This window comes from Symphalangus syndactylus, chromosome 5, assembly GCF_028878055.3.
Source record: "Symphalangus syndactylus isolate Jambi chromosome 5, NHGRI_mSymSyn1-v2.1_pri, whole genome shotgun sequence".
NCBI classification, from domain to species: domain Eukaryota; kingdom Metazoa; phylum Chordata; class Mammalia; order Primates; family Hylobatidae; genus Symphalangus; species Symphalangus syndactylus.
Window position 1 is genome coordinate 98,210,888 of NC_072427.2, and position 19,626 is coordinate 98,230,513.

The window sequence follows — 19,626 nt, forward strand, 5'->3', positions numbered from 1 at the left end:
TCCCTCTTCCCCTATCCGTGACCAAGTCCTCCTACAAAGACAAAATCTAGAAGTCATGTTCAGACCTGTCATTCTTCATGTGCCATTTTCAGAGTCTCCAAGGAAGATCCTAATCTCCCCAAATGAAAAAGGTTGATTCTTCTCGAACTGCCACCTGCAGTGTGTATGGCAGAAAGACTCTTGTAGGCACACCTGTTGCAGGAAAAATAAGGCAGGGAAACTGGCCCAGAAAATGCCCCCCAATGCAATTCCCGCTTGTTTCCTGTCAGATGCTAGGTCAAGAGCTTTACGTAAGGCCAGGTGCAGTGGCTCACGCCTGTAATCTCAGCACTTTGGGAGGCCAAGGTGGGCAGATCGCTGGAGCCCAGGAGTTTGAGATCAGCCTGAGCAACATGGCAAAACCCCGTTTCTACAAAATACAAAAAAAATAATTAATTAGCTAGGCATTGTGGTGCACAACTGTAGTCCCAGCTACTTGGGAGGCTGAGATGGGAGGATCGCTTGAATCTGGAGAGGTTGAGGCTGCAGTGAACTGTGATTGTGCCACTGCACTCCAGCCTGGGTGACAGAGCAAGACCCTGTCTCAAAAAAAAAAAAAAAAAAAAAAACTTCACATAAAAGATGGTACCTGTACTATTATTTGCAATGTACTTAGATGTTTTAAGATTTATCAGCAAATAAAGAAGCAGTCATAGTGAGGGAAAAGTGTATTTCACAGTCATTACAAAAGTACATATATCTAATAATGGTGACATAAATATAGTCCTTACTTATGACCAAATCATACGATTAAAATGGACATTTCCTCCTGGACTTCACACAATGACAGTCCAGTCAGTTTCTGTCAGTAACTACAGGGTGACTGGGATCACAGGCACAGACTGAGGAAGACAGACAGTCACGGTCAAACAGACAACACGCTTCGGACTTACCAAAGGGAGAGTCAAGCTTTCCATATAAATATAATAAAATAATAAAGAATCTAACATTTCTCCTTTCACTCAGTTTCATAGATTCGTTGGGTGCTCACACACACACAAAAATACAGTTGATCCCCTTTCCTCACTCCCCCTCAGCTCTCACCGGGTTTAGAATAAACCTGAGTTCAGAGTCCAGGTCACCAACGGCAACGCGGTCAGTTAGCGGCACATCTGCAGCTGTTCTTGAAGCATGCCAGGAATGAGAAGCACGTTCTCCACAAGCTAACGGCAAGGCAGAAGCAATCCTGTTCTCAAGGAAAAGGTATCAGGGGCTCCAGAAAGTTCCAAATGCACAGGTATACACCCTGCAAGCCTGCAAAGTGGAGCCATTGCAGCTGGAAACCGTCCTTAGAAAAGGTACACTTCATGTCAAATGGAAAGACGGTCTTAGATGATTATTTTCCTCTCTCTGCTTATAAAGTTCTATTTATTTTCTTTTTTTGGAGACAGGGTCTCACTTTGCCACCTAGGCTGGAATGCAGTAGCATGATCTTGGCTCACTGCAGCCTCGACCTCCTAGGTTCAAGTGATCCTCCCACCTCAGTCCCCGAAGTAGCTGGGACTACAGGCACATGCCACCACACCCAGCTAATTTTTTTGTATTTTTTAGTAGAGATGGGCTTTTGCCATGTTGCCCAGGCTGCTCTCAAACTCCTGAGCTCAAGCAATCCACCTGCCTCAGCCTCCCAAAGTGCTGGGATTACAGGCCTGAGTCACCACGCCTGGCCTAAAAGCTCTGTTTTCAATGGTAAGTTCTGGAACCCAGTCTGAAGCTATACGAAAAATAACACCAATGGCCAAGGGGTCCTGACCTCATCCTAGAATGCCCTAGAGCTGCAGTGATCCCCTAGGGAAGAAAGAGGCAGCTCCAGGTCTCGCCAAGGTCGGCCAAATATCCATTCTCTCCTGCTCTGTCAGAGACGTGAGGGACTGAAGGATGTTACCACTGGTGAATGAGAGAATGACTCAGAACTACCTCTCTGCCCTCTGGCAAGGCTGCCTGCCAGGGAAACAAAGGCTGGCTTTGCAATTCTAGATTTGGGTTTTGGGATCCATGGACTGAGATAACTATATGAGGTGGCCACAGAGGTGGTCTCTGGTCACACCTGCACCGGTCAAAAGTCGAAGACTCCAGGCCATTCTGTAACCAGTCTCCTAAACTAACCCCTATCCAACCTGTGCTGATGAGTCTTCTTTTTCTGATTCTTCTCACCAATGATTGCACCCTCTCAAGTGCCAGCTGGATACAGTCAGACAACACAGGGGTTCACAAAACACACACAGGGGGCACAGACACAATACTGGAGACACATCTTTGGTTCGATCCTTGGAGAAAGGTGTGAAAACACAACGTGGACTGAACCCTGTTTGAGGAGCTCGGCTTTCCTCGAAGAAGAAACCGGCCTGTATCTGAACAGGTTCTCAAGCCTGCTCCCAGCTCCTAGCAAACTCACTGAGCTCTGACCCACACTAGTTCTGTGGGCAGCTTGAAATCCACATCACACAGAGGTAATGCTGCCTTCTCGCCATCTGAATTATGCTCTGAATTGTCACAATCATCTTTTCTCTCTTTCTACAGAACCAGCTGTAACCATGTTCTATGCCTTCCAGAAGGATCAGGGCTATGCCTTAAACAACAGGATGAACACAGGACCACCGAGACTTGCCCTGCCCGTGGGCCACAGCACTCAGCACATCACCACAGTCAGCTTGTTTGCTCTCCACCCTGAACCCTCCTGTGAAAACATGAGTTCGATGGAATTGCTTCTCATCTCTCCATCCAAGTTTTAAAAATTATGTTATTTCCATTTACCGACATCACATTTAAAAAAAAATATCTTTGGAAAAGATCATTCAATTATTAGCATGTTTCAACAACAATCTGTCAAAATCTTGCTTGGGAAATGAGTGTCTCCTTCAGTCTTTCTCTTCTGTCGGGGTCCCCACTGTTTGGTTTGATCTTGGTCTGAAGCTCTTCTCCGTCTTCCTCTGAGGATCCCGGGCCTGTCCCCGGCTCCTGCTGGCCTTCGGGGTAATCCCTGCTATGAAAGGCAGGGCTGCTACACTCCGCAGGGGAAACGTGGCCTGGATGAATGACTGTGATATTGTTCTCTCCCTGTGACTGTGGCCGACTGCTGTGAGAGGCACACATGTAGCACAGCGTGAAGAAAGATGTGGTAACAGTCCATAATCTGAGTGCCCCAGAAGGCTCATGCCCCGTTCTCCCCCCAAGCCTGGGGGAAGTGGGAACTGGAAAGGGTTGGTGAGTGCTTGGGAGGAGGGAAGATCTGAATGATAGGAATTGGCTGCCCCTGGAGCCAACCCTCCTAGCGATTCCAGCATCTCTGAGGGTCCCTAAGCGAGGTTGGGTTGTGCAGGCTTTGGGTCTGTGGATTCAGCTACAGGTGGGACACTGCATGGCAGGAACCAATGGGGCAACTAAGGATGCTCCACGCGGGGTCTTGGAATGTTCATACCCTCACAGATGTGTGGAGCTCTGTTCCGTTGCTGTTTGCTAGAGATAGATACCCCAAATCCCGCTGGCCCAAGTTAGCACTGGGTCTTGACCCCATCGGCCATGTCAAAGGCAAGGTTCACGGGGGCTAGGGGCTGCAGTGGGGGCAGGCTGGCCTCCAGAGGCCTATCTGCAGATGGCTGCAGACTCTGATGGCGCTTCCTCAACATCTGTCCGATGCCCATCATGGGGAACCGGCCTCGGCTTTTCACACAATTCGGGCTCCCCAGAGGCTGCATGGGGCCATTGCTGGGAACCGGAGGTGGGGAACACAGGCCCTCCTCTTTTGGGGAGCTGTTCTTATCTTCGTGAGCAAAAGAGACCAGAGTTGGATGCAAAGGAGTATGGAGAGGCGACATGCTTCCGGATGGCAGACCTGGGGACAGCGTCCTCTCGCTGGAATTTCTGCGAGCCAAGCTGACCGGGGAGTTCAGAACCCTGTAGTGATGAGAGGGAGACAGCACTTCTATGTGGTCGTCGCGATCCACAGACTCGAAGGAGCACACCATGTCCAGCATCAGGGGGTCTTCCTTGTGGGGGATGCCAGTGCTTCCGGGCCCTGGCTGATGGGGCTCCGGTTTCTTCACAATCCTTGGGGTCCTGGACGGTGGCACAGGGATGAACTCCATGGAAGAAGAAGCCACACAATTGGAATCCGAGGTTTTGCGGAAAATATTGCGGCAGCCAAAGGAATCTGCACACCAAGAAAGCGTAAACAATCATGAGGGTGCCTGGACAGTGCTCACGACCCTCCTCCTGCCTGCTGTGACCTCCAGCTTAACTGACACAGTTCCCTGCCAAGGTCAGAAGAAACCAACCAGCAAACAGCCTTGGCTACTTTGCAAAAGTCACCAGCAGCATGTCACTCTCCCCACAGAGGGCAGGCAGTCTTTCTAGGACGGAGGGACAGAGGGCTGGCGACAGGAGGTCTCCTGGATTCCAATTTGCCTCATGGCCCCAGCCTAACATCGTCCCTGCTTTTGGTTGCTTAAAATTCTGGACCCTAGGCAGCAGTGGCTCACGCCTGTAATCCTAGCACTTTGGGAGGCCAAGGTGGGAGGACTGCTTGAGCCCAGGAGTTCAAGACCAGCGTGGGCAATATGGCAAGACCCCAGTCTCTAAAGAAATTTTTAAAAATTAGCCGGGTGTAGTGCATCCACCTGTGGTCCTAGCTACTTGGGAGACTGAGGTAGGAGGATCACCTGAGCCTGGGAAGTGGAGGCTGCAGTGAGCCGTGATGGCACTACTGCACTGCAGCCTGGGTGACAGAATGAGACTCTGTCTCAAAAAAAAAAAAAAGAAAAAAGAAAAAAAAAATTCTGGACCTTGCCGAAGGATCTTGGAATAAAAAAGGTACATGCACTCAACAGCACATCTACAAAACTCCCAGAAGCACACCAAGGTCCCCTGACTGAACTGCTGCCAATCTGGTCCTTGGACAGCCCACAGTGGAAGGCGTGTTTCCCTCGTGACTTTTAAAAAATTTATTTATTGTGGTAAAAAACACGCAACAGAAACGTTATCATCTGAACCATTTTTAAGTGTACAGTTCAACAGTAATAAGTATATTCACGCTGTTGTAGAATCAATCTCCAGAACTGTCTTCCTGTTGCAAATCTAACACTCCATATACACCCCCACTCTCGGAAACCCCCAGCAACCACCATTTTACTGCCTGTCTCTATGAATCTAACCACTCTAGGGACCTCGTATAAGTGGAATCACACAGTATCCGCCTTCAGTGACTGGCGTGATTCACTTAGCATAATGTCCTCCAGGTTCATCTGTGTTGGAGCATGTGTCAGGATTTCCTTCCCTTTTAAGGCTCCCTCGTGACTTCTGATCTGGATGGAGCCTCATCCAATTCCGAATGGGGGTAGAACATCATCCATCCATACAGTTAAGGCAACCTGCCAGATCCCCATGGTTTCTGTCTCTGGTTGGCATAGACTAGAATCCAGATTTGCAAACTGGGCCAGAAAAGAAAGGGGAAACCCCCTACAGATTTGCGGGTTAAAGCCAGGTTCATGCGGAATAAGCTCTGTCTTAGCTTCTTTCTTCACCCATAACGTTTTATAGGCTCTGTGGAGGCCCAGTTGCAGGAGCAAGCTCCTGCCCACTGGGATCAATTTTGGGAGCAGCTGAGGGCACTGGGAAGCCTCCCTGCCTTGCAGAAATAAACACACAGGCACCGAAATGAAACAGGCCGGCACAGGCACCTGAGATGCATCAGCAGAAAGAAGTAAAACTTCATTAATGGCCAAGGTCTCCAGTGTTCCAGCTGCCACATGGACACTGCTGCCCCTCCCCGATCCACTGCATGCTCTGCCCCAGGGAAAGCAGGTTGCTTTGGGCAATGTGGGGACAGTGGCCTCTCTCCGGGAGCAGCATGGGAGGTAGAAGGACAGGAGGCAGATTCAAGTCCCGCTCAGGGACTAACTGCCCACTACGCCTAAGTGTATCTCAGCCAGCCATGGCCCTCTCTGAACCTGGTTCTTCATATTTAAGGAGATTGAGCTCCAAGAAGTGTCTCATCCCCCTCAGTAATAAGAAGCTCTCCTCTACCTCACGGCTCTGCTTCAGGATGCCCTCGGCTCCTGTGTCCCCTCTTGGTGTTTCTACCATGTGTTAAGCCTGTGCCCAGTAAGGTCTGCTTTTGGCATCTTTTAGCACTCATCCCAAAGGAGGGAAACCCACGTTTGTCAGTTCTCTGGCATGGGCTGGATTCTGACTCAGGTGAGGGAGCTTATATATGCATCTCATCTCATCTACCCAACAGCTCTGACAGGTGGGAGCCCTTACAAATAATCCAGTGAAGATCCTCAGCAGTAAAGGAACTCGGACCTCGGCTGGCAGTAGAGCTGGGATTTGAACTCAGGGAGATACTCTGCACCCCATCTCTACTCCCACAATTCCTTACAGCCTCATCTCTGCCCCTGCAGTACCACACACCCTGACCTCTGCTCCTGCAATACTGTGCCTCCCAACCTCTGTTCTGACAATATCATCCACCCCAATTTCTGTTTCCATAATACTTTGCACCCCATCTCTGTTTTCTCAAATCCTTCCTGCACAGGTGGCTAATGCCACACAGCTTGGTCCCGGACTGTGCTCAGGCAACCTCAGGTCCATTAATCCTGCTTTTCTGTGGGCACAGGAATCATCTCTGCTCTAGGGCCCATTCGATCATCCCCTGTGAGGGCTACACAGCGGACACACAGCCCAACACAAATGGCCTGAGAGAGTCCCCAGCGCTGACCCACCTTTGTCGGGGAAGCTGGACTTGGAGGCCTTCCGGTCCTTCAGGAGGGCTTTGGTGTTCTGAATCTGTGTCATGAGCGAGCCTGAGGGCTGTTTGTGCGAGGGAAGGTTCTTGTCCAACTTCTTAGAGAATGGTCGATGAAGAAAATCCCCTCTTTTTTCTTGTTCTTTGGGCTTTTTATCCTGCAAATCAGAAGCAAACATACGCACTTAGACACACACTAGAAGATACAATGAGATTCCTCTTTGAAAAGTCATCCAAACCGATTAGAGAAACTCCAGCTTTTCAATACTCTATGCTCTCAACTGTGTGTTGAATGAGGGAGGAGCTGTGGCCCAGCCAATGCTCCAGGAAGCCCATCTCCCTCTGCCTGGGCAGTGAGTGGCCTTCAAAGGACCCCAGCTCCCTTTCACTGTGCTCTTTCAAGGCATTCCAGCAAGGGCAGGGCATTCCTAGGAGGTCAATTCTTCTGGAACAAGCCCAACAAACTAAGATGAAGCAGAGCAGGACTTCTGGAAACCTACTGTCTGCATTTAAAGATTGTGCCTACAGTAATGGCTTTGCAAAGGCAACTGGAAACATAACTGCTTCCACCTTCACATCAGGTTCTATTTGGGGCAGTCAAGCCAACACAACACATACAACAAATCCAGAGAGCCCTGAGCGGTCCTGATGGGCTTCCAGCCCTTTCTACCCTAATTGTGTGAGCACTTACTTGCGTGCTTAGGACTCCTGTGTATGCACGTGTGAAGGAGGTAGCAGAATTTGCCTCGTGGTGGGTCATGTCCTTAGTGCAGTGTCTGGCAGCCTGCATGTTCTCAAAAAAGGCTGGCGGCATCTGAAGGTTTCATACATATGAAACTTTTTTGTTTTGAGGCAGGGTCTTGTGCTATCACCCAGGCTGGGGTGCAGTGGTATCATCATATCTCACTGCAACTCGAGCTCCTGGGCTCAAGTGATCCTCCCACCTCAGCCTCCTGAGTAGCTGGGACTACAGGTGTGCACCACCATGCCCAGCTATTTTTAAAAAAAAAGATTTCTTCTACAGATGGGGTCTCGTTATGTTATCCAGGCTGGTTTTGAACTCCTGCCTCAAGCAACCCTCCTGTCTCAGCTTCCCAAAATGCTGGGACTACAGATGTGAGCCAAAACACTTGGCAGTGGCCATTCTTTTTTTTTTTTTTTTTTTTTTTTGAGACGGAGTCTCGCTCTGTTGCCCAGGCAGTGTGGATTGTGCAGTGGCGCAATCTCGGCTCACCGCAAGCTCCGCCTCCCGGGTTCACGCCATTCTCCTGCCTCAGCCTCTCCGAGTAGCTGGGACTACAGGCGCCCGCCACCACGCCCGGCCAATTTTTTGTATTTTTAGTAGAGACGGGGTTTCACCGTGGTCTCAATCTCCTGACCTCGTGATCCGCCCGCCTCGGCCTCCCAAAGTGCTGGGATTACAAGCGTGAGCCACCGTGCCCAGCCGTGGCCATTCTTTTGGTTTAAATCTTGCCTTCGTTGTACTAGATTATAATCCATCTGATAGGAATGAATTTGACTATTTTATATACCTTCAAGTCCACAGCCTCTGGCATAAAGCCAGATGCTTACAGAAAGCTTAATAAATAGTTATTAAAATGTTTTTTAAAAGGGCTGGTAGAAACTGAACTGAATTAAAACTAACTCAGTTCAAGCTTCTGGGAAGGGTGATGTCACTAAGAAGCAGCAGCAGTTCTTTTTCCAGCCCTAAAGCCTGTGTTTGGTGTTTACTATTAAAGCGACTCCACCTCTGACCTCACCGTGGGTGAGGAGGAAAAAAAGACTTTTCTTTTTCACATTTTTGCCCTCAACTTTAAGAGCATTTGCAAACCAAGAGAGCTCATCTATTTTTTCATTCATGTTGTTGAGAAGCTTCTCAGGGAAATATCTCTTTACACTTTCACAGCCCTTTCTAATAAGGATGTTCAAAGTCTGCAGATTAGAGTTCACGATGTCCAGTTTTTGAATGGGAAAGACGACAGGGTAGATGTGGGAAGTGGGGATGCTGAGCCTCGTGGCAAGTGCCACTGTGAGGGGCTACAGCTCCCTGGGGCCCTGGCCTGTAGCTGATGTGGCTCCTCCCCAACAAAGAGGTGACATGGGAAGACAGGAGAGGCAAAGCTTCCTCAAACTCCCTCCTCGGCACCTTCACAGCTGCCACCAGCCTTTTTTGAGAACATGCAGGGTGCCAGACGCTGCACTGAGGGCGTGACCTACCACAAGGCAAATTCTGCTACCTCCTTTACATGTGAAGAAACAGCCTGCAGCGCTTATGTAATCCACCCATGAGCCCGATGGAAACGCGGATTTTCCCAGCCCTGAAGTTGATGTTGTCAACCCTTGACTTGACACCACACTCTCAGAGCCGGGGGCAGGGTCAGGCGGTTCCAGGGATGGAAAGGCCCAGAGGCAGGAGCATGCCACAGTCCTAGGCTCCTGCAGTGGGATCCGAATGTTCCAGAGAAGGTTCTGTGCTCCAGGGCGTTATCTGGGATGCCATGAAGGGGAATGTGTCCTCCAGGTCACCTTGGTTGAAGCCAGCAAAGGACAATCACCATTTTCCACGGCTTTCCTCTCCCTTTGTGTGCATGACACACCAACAGGCCACCTTCTCCAAGGCAAAGGAGAACAAGCTTTTGCACACACACTTACACACACAGAGACAGACACACACCCATCCAGCAGCAAAGGCAATGTTACCGGCTTTCCTGAAAAATCTGGCACAATCTCCTTTTACTTGGTTCCCTTTCTCTATTTTTATGCAAAAGTCACCAGCTCTACCTGCTAACACCTTCTACAGGAAAAAGTAATCAAATGCACCTTTGTCATACATTTCCAAACAATATTTGGCAGAAAAGACAACACTGCAGTTCCTTCTGTTTTAGGATTGCTTTTTAAATCGATCAGCAAACATTTTTTTTCAGGCTGCTCTGTGGCCCATAGCCTTGAGAGCTGCCGGTGGCTGTCTAGGTTTCTTTTCATTGCTTTCTAACTCTCCTTGGGTTCTCAAAAGCTTAACAATCAAGATGCAATACTTCTGCGGACCAGTATCACCACCCAGTTAGGGTCTATGGGCACCTAGTGGTGTGTAATGCGTGGGGGTTTGCTGTGGAAAGAGACCAAGTTTGGCCTGTAAGACCAAATTTCTCCTGTCGCTGACAAGGGGGCTAGTTGGAAATGAGCAGAAAGCTGCTATCGGGCAGAAAAGAGGAAAAATGCACCCCCAGGCAGAAAATTCCAGGAAACCCTGCCAAGGCCACGAACTTCATCCCAACATCCTACACCCTGGTATGTCCTCCAAGAACCCCGAGAATATCCTTCTCCAGCTGAAAAGAATCAGTGATTTCATAGTAACCGGTTTCTAAGGAGAAATCAAGAAATTCACCCCACCTGCTCCCTGTCGGGGACAAACCTCAGAGTCAGTCCACGCAGAAGGGTCAACAGCCCAGAGAAAGCGTGTTTATTTACAACTAGCCAATCTCCCTGCCCTCCAAGCACATGTTACCAAATGCAACCAATCACCCAATTAGACTTTTTCATTTGCATGGCCTGTTTTCTCCAAAAGAAATTTCCTAGGGAGCAGGATGCTAAATTGCCTTACATAACAGAAACAGATCTTCAGAGGGACTATCACCTCCCCCTCCACATTGCAAGCTCCTCACACGGCAAGGCTGCCGCCTGCAGAGACTCCTGGCTTCCCTCCGATGGGCTCCAGCACCCACGTGGACTTGAGGGTGGGCGATGGAATTCAAGCTCTCGGTTTGAAGCCCACCCTCTCGCACATTCATGACACAGTTCCAGATCTCCCAAGGCAGATCAGAGAAAAGACCACATGAGGCCCCAGAGGCAAGCCATACACTAAACAGCTTCTTGTTCTCTATCAACTATTTCCACCCACTGCAGATGTGCACAGACATTTGCAAAGTGGGACATTTTGAAAACGCGGCCCCATGAACAATCATTTACCCAGGATCCTTCATGTTGTGTATTGTCCCGTGGAGGAGACAGAGATGCCTACAGGAGGAGGAAACCCATCCTTAGCCTCTGAGGTCCAAGCTCCAGAGAGCTGGTTCCCTTCAGAGTCTTCCCTGATGGCTGCGCAACTGGGGGTGTGATGGCCACTGAAGAATGACCCCAGGCTTCTGTGTTCCAAAGACCCACACCACCCCCTTCTTTCCCGGCGTGGCTGCTGCGGGTGCTTCACCTGAGGACCCCAGCCATGGTCACAGCTTGGCAGTACCCAAGTCTGGAGTCCATTCCTCGCTGTCTCCATAATCTGTTGGGTGACCTTGGGCAATTCACTTCTCCCCGAGGGAGGTGTTTTCCCACGTGTAACCAAAAGTGTGGATCCTTCCCAGCTCTGGGAGGATAACAATGAACACACATCACACCTGCTTTATCGCCTGAACAGCAAATGCATCCATTTAACAGGGACGGATGCTTGCTTTGCATCCTAATCACCCCAGGCCGGAGGATGGATGGCTGCCTGGGAAATCTGCCTCTTTCCACATGTGGCAGAGGAGCGCTGGGAGCTGAGGCGAGTTTTCTTTCAGTAGCTCTATCAAGTCCAGCTCAACACAGGCTTTTCTGGAGCTTTCCTTCCCTCTGATGATTAATAAGCCTCACCAGGCTGTTTGGTGTGTCAGAACCAAGTGCTGACCACTGCCACCTGGGATGGCCCAGGGCCCAGATGTCGTTGGCTGGTTGGTTTTGGTTCCTTGTTGCCCATCACATAAGAAGAAACCTGATTTTGCTGCAGAAAAACCTACAAGTGAGTGGATAAAAAGAGGGCTTTGGGCTGGGCGCAGTGGCTCATGCTTGTAATCCTAGCACTTTGGGAGGCCGAGGCGGGCAGATCACTTGAGGTCAGGAGTTTGAGACCAGCCTGGCCAAGATGATGAAATCCTGTCTCTACTAAAAATACAAAAATTAGCCTGGCATGGTGGAGAGCGTCTGTAGTCCCAGCTACTTGAGAGTTGAGACAGGAGAATCACTTGAGCTTGGAAGGCAGAGGTTACAGTGAGCCAAGATCATACCACTGCACTCCAGCCTGGGTGACACAGCAAGACTCCACCTCAAAAAAAAAAAGGGGGGGGGGTTTGTTCATAAATTAGGCCATTGAGCCAGGAAGCTCTAGATAGCTGCAAACTCCATTTCTCATACAGGTGGGAACAGAAATGCACAGCCAGGTGTAGAGTTGTAACAAGACAATAAAAAACAGTCAATTCCACATAGCAAGAACCAATGTGATCTAAAGGGATTCTGATAAACTCACTCACAACAGGATTCTGCATGTTTTAATTCTGGGTAAGGATGGGGCTGGCAGAGCCTGCTGCCCTGGGCAGAGACTGACCAACCCTTAGGATCATATGTGATGGTTAATTTCATATGTCAATTTGCCTAGGCCATTAGTACCCAGTTGTTTGGCCAAACACCAGTCTAGATGGTTCTGTGAAGGTGGTTTTAAAGATGTGATTAACAGGCCAGGCACAGTGGCTCACGCCTATAATCCTAGCACTTTGGGAGGCTGAGGCAGGTGGATTACTTGAGGTCAGGAGTTCGAGATCAGCCTGGCCAACATGGTGAAACTCCATCTCTACTAAAAATACAAAAGCTAGCCAGGCATGATGGTGGGCACCTGTAATCCCAGCTACTTGGGAGGCTGAGGCAGGAGAATTGCTTGAACCCGGCAGGCTGAGGTTGCAGTGAGCCAAGATCATACCATTGCACTCCAGCCTGGGCGACAGAGCAAGACTCAATAAATAAATAAATAAATAAATAAATAAACAAAGTGATTAACATTTAAATTAGTAGACTTTAAGTAGATTATCCTCCATAATGTGGGTGGGTCTCATCCAATCAGTCAACAGCCTTAAAATAAAAAGAATGAGGTCTTCTGGCAAAAGAAATTCTGCCTCTAGATGGCCTTTGGACTTGAAGCTGCAACATCAACTCATCCAACCTACTGGTCTGCCCTGCAGATTTCAGACTTGCCAACCCCCACAATTGTTTGAGCCAACTCCTTAACATAAATCTCAGTCTCAATCTCTCTCTCTCTCTCCATTCTCTATTGGTTCTGTTTCTCTGGAGAACCCTGACTAACACATAATAATCCCCCAAGTTCTTACCTGCACGGCATGGAATTCAAGATCTCTTGTCCAGGTGTCCAGAGAGGCCTGTGAAAAGGAACATCCTTCAACAATTCCAGAATCTGCACCTGCTATTTATTCCCTAAATGCTTCCCCTATGGCCCTGCAGCTCTGGTTGAGAATTATTCATTTCAGTTTTCATAGACAGAAAGCAAATCCTAAAATTGCCATGGAAGTAGACAGCAGATGTCCTAACTTGTGTGCTGAATGGATTTTCTAGGTAAACTTTTTATTAAAATCTAAGATGCCGTATGGAGGAGTACTCTAATGATAAGTCAGCGGCTCAATGTTTTCTCAAACAGCAAAGACACCCACAGAAATGGCACTTGGATCAAGAAACAGAACACAGCCAGCATCTGGAAGGTCCTCCCTGCCATCCCCATGTCCTCTCCCAGGCATTCTGTCCCTCAAAGTAACCACATTTCTTTTTTTTTTTTTTTTTTTGAGACCGAGTCTTGCTCTGTCACCCAGGTTAGAGTGCAGTAGCACGACCTTGGCTCACTGCAACCTCTGCCTCCCAGGTTCAAGCAATTCTCCTGCCTCAGCCACCCGAGTAGCTGGGATTACAGGTGTGCACCACCACACCCGGCTAATTTTTGTATTTTTAGTAGATACGGGGTTTCATCATGTTGGCCAGGCTGGCCTTGAACTCCTGACCTCAAGTGATCCACCGGTCTTGGTCTCCCAAAGTTCTGGGATTACAGGCATGAGCACTGAGCCCGGCCAAGTAACTACACTTCTGATTTCTAACAGCTCAGATTGCTGGATCTGATTCTGATTCAACAAAAAATACTTAAAACTGCTTTTAAATGTTTCATTCCTGTTTGGGTTGAACTGTATTCTCCTAAAATTCATAGGTTAAAGTCTAACCCCAGGACCTCAGAATTTGACCTTATTTGGAGAGAGAGTCTTTACAGAGGTAATCAAGTTTAAATGAGGCTATTAGGGTGAGCCCTAATGCAGTATGACTGGTGTCCTTTAAAAATGTGGAAATTTGGGCCAGGCACGGTGACTCACATCTGTAATCCCAGCCACATGGGAGTCTGAGATGAGCAGATGGCTTAAGCTCAGGAGTTCAAGACCAGCTGGGCAACATGTTGAAACACCCTCTCTACGAAAAATTAGCCAAGCATAATGGTGCATGCCTATAGTCCCAGCTACTAGGGAGGCTGAGGTGGGAGGATCACCTGAGCCGGGGAGGTCAAGGCTGAAATGAAATATGATTGTGTCATTGCACTCTAGCTTGGCCTGGAAACAAAGAAAGAAAAAGGAAGGAGGGGAGGGGAAGGGAGGGGAAGAGAGAGGATGGGGAAGGGAGAAAAAGAGAGAGAGAGAGAAAGAAAGGAGGGAGGGAGGGAGGGAGGGAAGGAAAAAAGGAAGAAAGAAGAGGAAGAAAAAGAGAAAGAGAGAGAGAAAGAAAGAAAGAGAAAGAAAGAAAAAAGAAAGAAAGAAAGAAAGAAAAAAAAGAAAAGAGAGAAAGAAAGAAAAGAGAGAAAAATGAGGGAGGGAGGAGAGAAAAGAACAGGGAAATTGGGACACAGATACACACACAGGAGAATGCTGTGTGAAGATGAAGGCAGAGATTGTAGTGATGCATCCATAAGCCCTGAACCTGGCCTCCAGAACTGTGAAAAGTTAAATTTCTACCCATTTTGTAGTGCTTGTTAGAGCAGCCAAGCAGACGAATCCAGTTCCCCGCCACCCTCTCTGTCAGTTTTCTTCCAAAACTCCAACATTACTTTGTCATTGCAGAGGAGACCTCCTAGCTGGATTTGACATTTTCCCATACATTAACATTATTTTTCAAAAGACTTGAACAAAACTCGCTCTGGGCTCTCTATGGCTTTGATAAGCCAATTTAAAAATGATAACCTCCCCACCTCGACCCCCAAAGTCCGGGGGGTTATCTTTTTCAGAAAAAGGAGTCTGTCGGGCACACACGATAGGCGTCCTCAGATGAGAAATGCACCCCACTTTTATAGAAACGGTCTCTGCCTTTGACAGGAAAAAGAGGTAGAGAAAATGGTAAAGTTGTAAAATCACTGCACGGTAACCCCAAGAGGGAAGTTTTTGCAACTTAATTCAGCTCCTTTGTCTCCTAGGAGAAAACGAACCGGAATCAAAAGGAACAAAGAGGCCACTGCTTGCACTCAGTGCCCGGGACACGGCTTGATGACAGCCCTGGGGGACACGAGCCCTGGGCCACACCCTGGTTTGCTCACAGTCTGAAACCTCTCCACCACTCCCTCTCCCCATCCAGCGCCACCCCCTGCCATGTGGTGCGGAGGACGACTGGAAGGTCCTCTGGCTCTGAGTGGACCTTCCCTGTGAGGCCTGGGCCCTTCCCTTTCCTGAACTAGCCCCACTCCACTTTCTAGGTTCCTCGGGAGACAAGCTGGATCATCTGGTAATAGCTGTCATTTAATTAGAGAAGTATCGCTGCAGTTTAGAGGAAACAAATGGATCATAGAAAATGGAATGCTGTTTGCCCATTAGTGTTCCTGTTTAAATCCTAACCGTTAAATATTTCAACAAATGTTTAAAACGCTCGCCGTGTGTCTTCAGGACAGAGGAAATAATACAGAAAAGGAATCGGGATGAAAGAAGGGCCACTTTCCCACTCTATTTCTGGCCTTCCGACACACACTCGCAGTGGGGCGGGTGTGAGGTCAGCGTGGACCAGGGTATCGGCAAGGTGGCTTAGGGGCCACCTAGAGCACACACATTGGGCTCTCCATGCACCTAAATTTGCATTGTTATTTGAGGCCCTCATGAGTGACATGCAAAGCACAAGGGAGGAAGTCTAACAGTGAATTCTGCATCCCCTGGACTCTGGCTGGGGAGACCACCCTCAATGCAGGTGACCATAAGAGGTCCCTCCCTGCCATAAGGCATGGCCATTTGCTGATGATAACGTCATATGTGTGCTAGGCTGCAGGTATCCCCCTGCCTTTAATCCAGCCAGGTATCCCACCTGGAATGTCCTACCTATGCCGGTTGCTTATTCCAGTCCTATCCATTTTCTGAGACTCTGATCAGGGCCCACTTGATCTTTTCATTTGTTTATTGAGCAAATATTTATTGAGCACCTACTACATGCCAGGCATCATGTGGCCTCTGGGAATATTGTGAGGAGCAAAAGGGACGCAGAGCCCACTCTTCTGGAACTCACAGCCCAGAGGGAGAAATGTTAATCAAACAACCCCAAAACAAATAAACAGCTGCAAATGGGACAGGCCCCAGGATGTAGAACGTGGTAGGCAGATAGGATCGATAGCATAAGACTGGATGGCAGAGGTCAGGGAACAGCAGGGGCCCATGGGGAGGTGATCTTGCTCTGGGGTCTGAAGACACTTAGGTTTAGCAAAGAGGAGCAGGGAAAACATTCTGGAAGAGGGAGTGGCATGTGCACAGCCCCCGCAGGCAGAGAGATCACAGCAAGCCTGAAGGCTGTGGACTGAGCACAGGGCGGGATGCAGCGCTGTGTGTGGGCCATGTGGCTAGGAGACAAGGCAGGAGAAGCAAGCTGGGGCTGAACCACACAGGGCGACCATGCACGGAGTCTGCCTGGCAAATGAAGGAAGCCTCCGAAGGTCTCAAGCAGGAAAGTGACATGATGCGGTGTGATGGTGAAAAGCTCGCTCTGACGGCCAGGCAAGAGAGAGTGGCGGGCCACCATCCCGGAAGCAAGAGAGTCAGTTAGGAGGGCATAGCAGAAGTCCAGGACAGAGGTGATGTGGCTGGGACCAGGTGTGGGGATGGAGACAGAAAGAGTGCAGGGGTTGGAGGGGTTTAGCAGTCAAATTGGCAGAATGTGGCGGTGGGTTGGCTCTGGGGGTAAGGGGAGGGTCAAAGTCAAGGACTCTTGGGTTTCTTCCCTGCACTGCTGGGAGGATGGGGCTGCTACTGTGGTGGGGGACGGAGTGGGTGGGGGGAGAGTCTGGTTCAGAGCGTGCTAGATTCAAGACGCCTTCATTCATGCAAGAGGGGGTTAACATTTAGTAAGCAACTGGCCAGAGGGGTCTAGAGTTCAGGGGGCATCTGGGTCCCTACCACCTGGCTCTCTGGCTTTAAGCCTGAAAGCCACACCTGGGCTTGTGGCTTCGTTTCTGCAGCTGCAGCTGCAGCCCACCTCCAAAGGGCTTGTCTCCATCCTCATCTTCCCCGAGCCCCACAGCCTGTCTTGAGGAAGGGGGCATCCAGCCTGGGGTCAAGGCTAAGGCCCACCATTCCTGCCTGGCCTCGAGCATCCTTCTATCGAGGTCATGTTCTCTCCCTTCACTGCAGTGTCACTGACGGAGAGGCAGATGCTCACTGACTTCAGTTCCCCTCTCCCACCCCCCAAATCCATGCAACCTCTCTTCTGCCTTTGGCACTTCACGAAGCTGTTCTTTCTAACCTCCTCAGGACAACTAGCTGCCCAGTAGACAATGCTGACCATTTCACGTGTGACCTTTCCTCTGTTCCCAAGGGCCCCACCCCAGCATCACTGCCTTCTGGCTGCCCCGCCCCCTGCCGGCCACCCCCAGCCCTGTCTTTGCCAGTTTCTCCTCTCTCTCTGCCCCAGGGTCTGTCTGAAATGGAGACCTGTGCCATTGCCCACCTCGATGCTGGGGGCAAGTCCCTCTCCTGAGCTCCCCTCACATTCACAACAGAGCCCTGCATCTGGGCACTCCCTGTCATCAGTGTCTCTGGACACCTGCTTCACTGGCTGCCTAAGAGCCCAGTGTGGGCCCCGGTAACCACCAGGCTCCACTGTAGCCCTGCGTGCAAGACAAGCCCAGAAAAGAATCTTCTAGGGTGATGTGCACCGCTCATGGGATCAGGATGAAAACTTTACGTCGGAAATGGAAAGAGGGGAGAGGCCAGGCTCAGTGACCTCGCCGGGGCATAGACAAAGGGTCCCTTTTTGATCCCTTCTCAAATGAAGGAACTTCTGGGTGGGTGACATGATTTGTCCCCACCCAAATCTCCCCTTGAATTGTAATAATCCTCATGTGTCAAGGGTGGGGACAGGTGGAGATCACTGAATCATGGGGGCAGTTTCTCCCATACTGTTCTCATGGTAGTGAATAAGTCTCACAAGATCTGATGGTTTTATAAAGGGGAGTTCCCCTACACAAGCTCTCTTGCCTGCCGCCATGTAAGACGTGACTTTGCTCCTCATTTACCTTCCGCCATGATTGTGAGGCCTCCCCAGCCATGTGAAACTGTGAGTCCATTAAACCTCTTTCCTTTATAAATTACCCAGTCTCGGGTATGTCTTTATTAGCAGCGTGAGAACAGACTAATAGACCTGGGTGTCCCAGGAGAGAGGTTCCTGTGGCAAGGACACTCAGGGGACATAAACAGGCTCCAGAGGGAAAAGGGAAGGAGGTTCCCAGGAAAATCACTGAGGGAAAGAAGAGCTTGTGTGGCAAAAAGTGGATGAGGGGCCCTGAGGCCACACCCCACCCCTGGCCCCCTCCCTGGATCTGGAATTCACAGGCACAGTTTCCCAACAAACATGGATGTGGGATGTTTGCTACAGGAGCCTAGTTTTTATTCTGAAATCAAACAGTTGTGTTCTTTTTCTCTAGGTACGTCCCAGGCTACATCAGGTCACCAGGGACAGCTGGCCAGGAAAGCCTGCCTGATCCCAAACTTTCCCGTTCCTCATCTCACTTTCTTCTGATGCCACGTGCTACACTCAGCTCTATTTTTAAGCATCTCATTTTTTTCTAGCATTTGCATTTTTTTCCTTTTATTTTTAGTTGACGCATAATCATTATACATCTTTTTTATGGGACAGAGAGTGATATTTCCATCTATGTATTCAACATGTAATGATCAAATCAGGGTGATCAGCATATTTATTACCTCAAATATTTATCATTTCTTTTTATCGGGAACATTCAAAATTCTCTTTTAGCTTTTTGAATATACATAATAAGTTATTGTTAACTATAGTCACCCTACAGTGCCACAGAACACCAGAACTTACTCCTTCTGTCTAGCCGTAATTTCATGTTCGTTAAGCAACCTCTCTCTACCCTCCCTTCCCCCTGCCATTCCAAGCCTCTAATAACCACAGTTTTACTCTGTACTTCTATGAGATCAATTTTTGCTACTTTCACTCACATATGGGTGAAACACTGAAACATCTTTTTCATTTTGGGAGATCCTGACAATAGTTTTCAACTTTGGCTGCTCATTGGAACATCCAGGGAGCTTTAAAAACTCCTGATACCTGAGTCTCACCTCCCAAGATTCAATGGAACGGGTCTGAGGTGCGGCCTGGGCATCCAGATGTTTAAACGCTCCCCGTGACTTTAACATGCAGCCACAGCTGAGAACCATGGTTTAGACACCACGAAGCCAGTTCCACTGTAAACCATTTCTCAAGGGCTCAGTTATGAGTGTAAGTATGTGTCTTTTGCTACTTCAGTGTCCCACAGTAATTGGTTTCTTTTCCAATTACTGCAAATGGAAATCCACCCTTCCTAAGAGACCCTGAGGTTTGCTTCAGGGGTCACTCACCTCATAGGACTCCTTGGGGGCCCTGTACTTTTCTATCTGGTAAAGCCGGGTCTTGTAGCAGAGGCTGTCCTGGATGTCAGATTTCTACCAGAGGAGAAAAGAAAAAGCACAGTTCAACTCTCAGAAATAGAAATGCCCATTAAGCAGTCATTAATTTTTAAACCAGTGCTTGGCTGA

At 49.1% G+C, this 19,626-nt stretch overlaps 1 protein-coding gene across 2 annotated transcripts in view; it reads right to left on the reverse strand.

Moving 5' to 3' along the window:
* Nucleotides 1–692: 692 nt before the first annotated feature.
* HUNK (hormonally up-regulated Neu-associated kinase) overlaps nt 693–19,626 on the reverse strand; it is a 137,128-nt gene continuing 118,194 nt past the window's right edge. For both annotated transcript variants that reach the window (XM_055279480.2, XM_055279479.2), the window contains 4 exons: nt 19,450–19,533; nt 12,910–12,957; nt 6,759–6,939; nt 693–4,189 (listed from right to left, as the gene is read on the reverse strand). In XM_055279480.2, the coding sequence (XP_055135455.1) occupies nt 3,531–4,189; nt 6,759–6,939; nt 12,910–12,957; nt 19,450–19,533 (972 nt within the window). In that variant the 3' untranslated portion in view covers nt 693–3,530. The remainder of the gene's footprint in view (nt 4,190–6,758; nt 6,940–12,909; nt 12,958–19,449; nt 19,534–19,626) is intronic.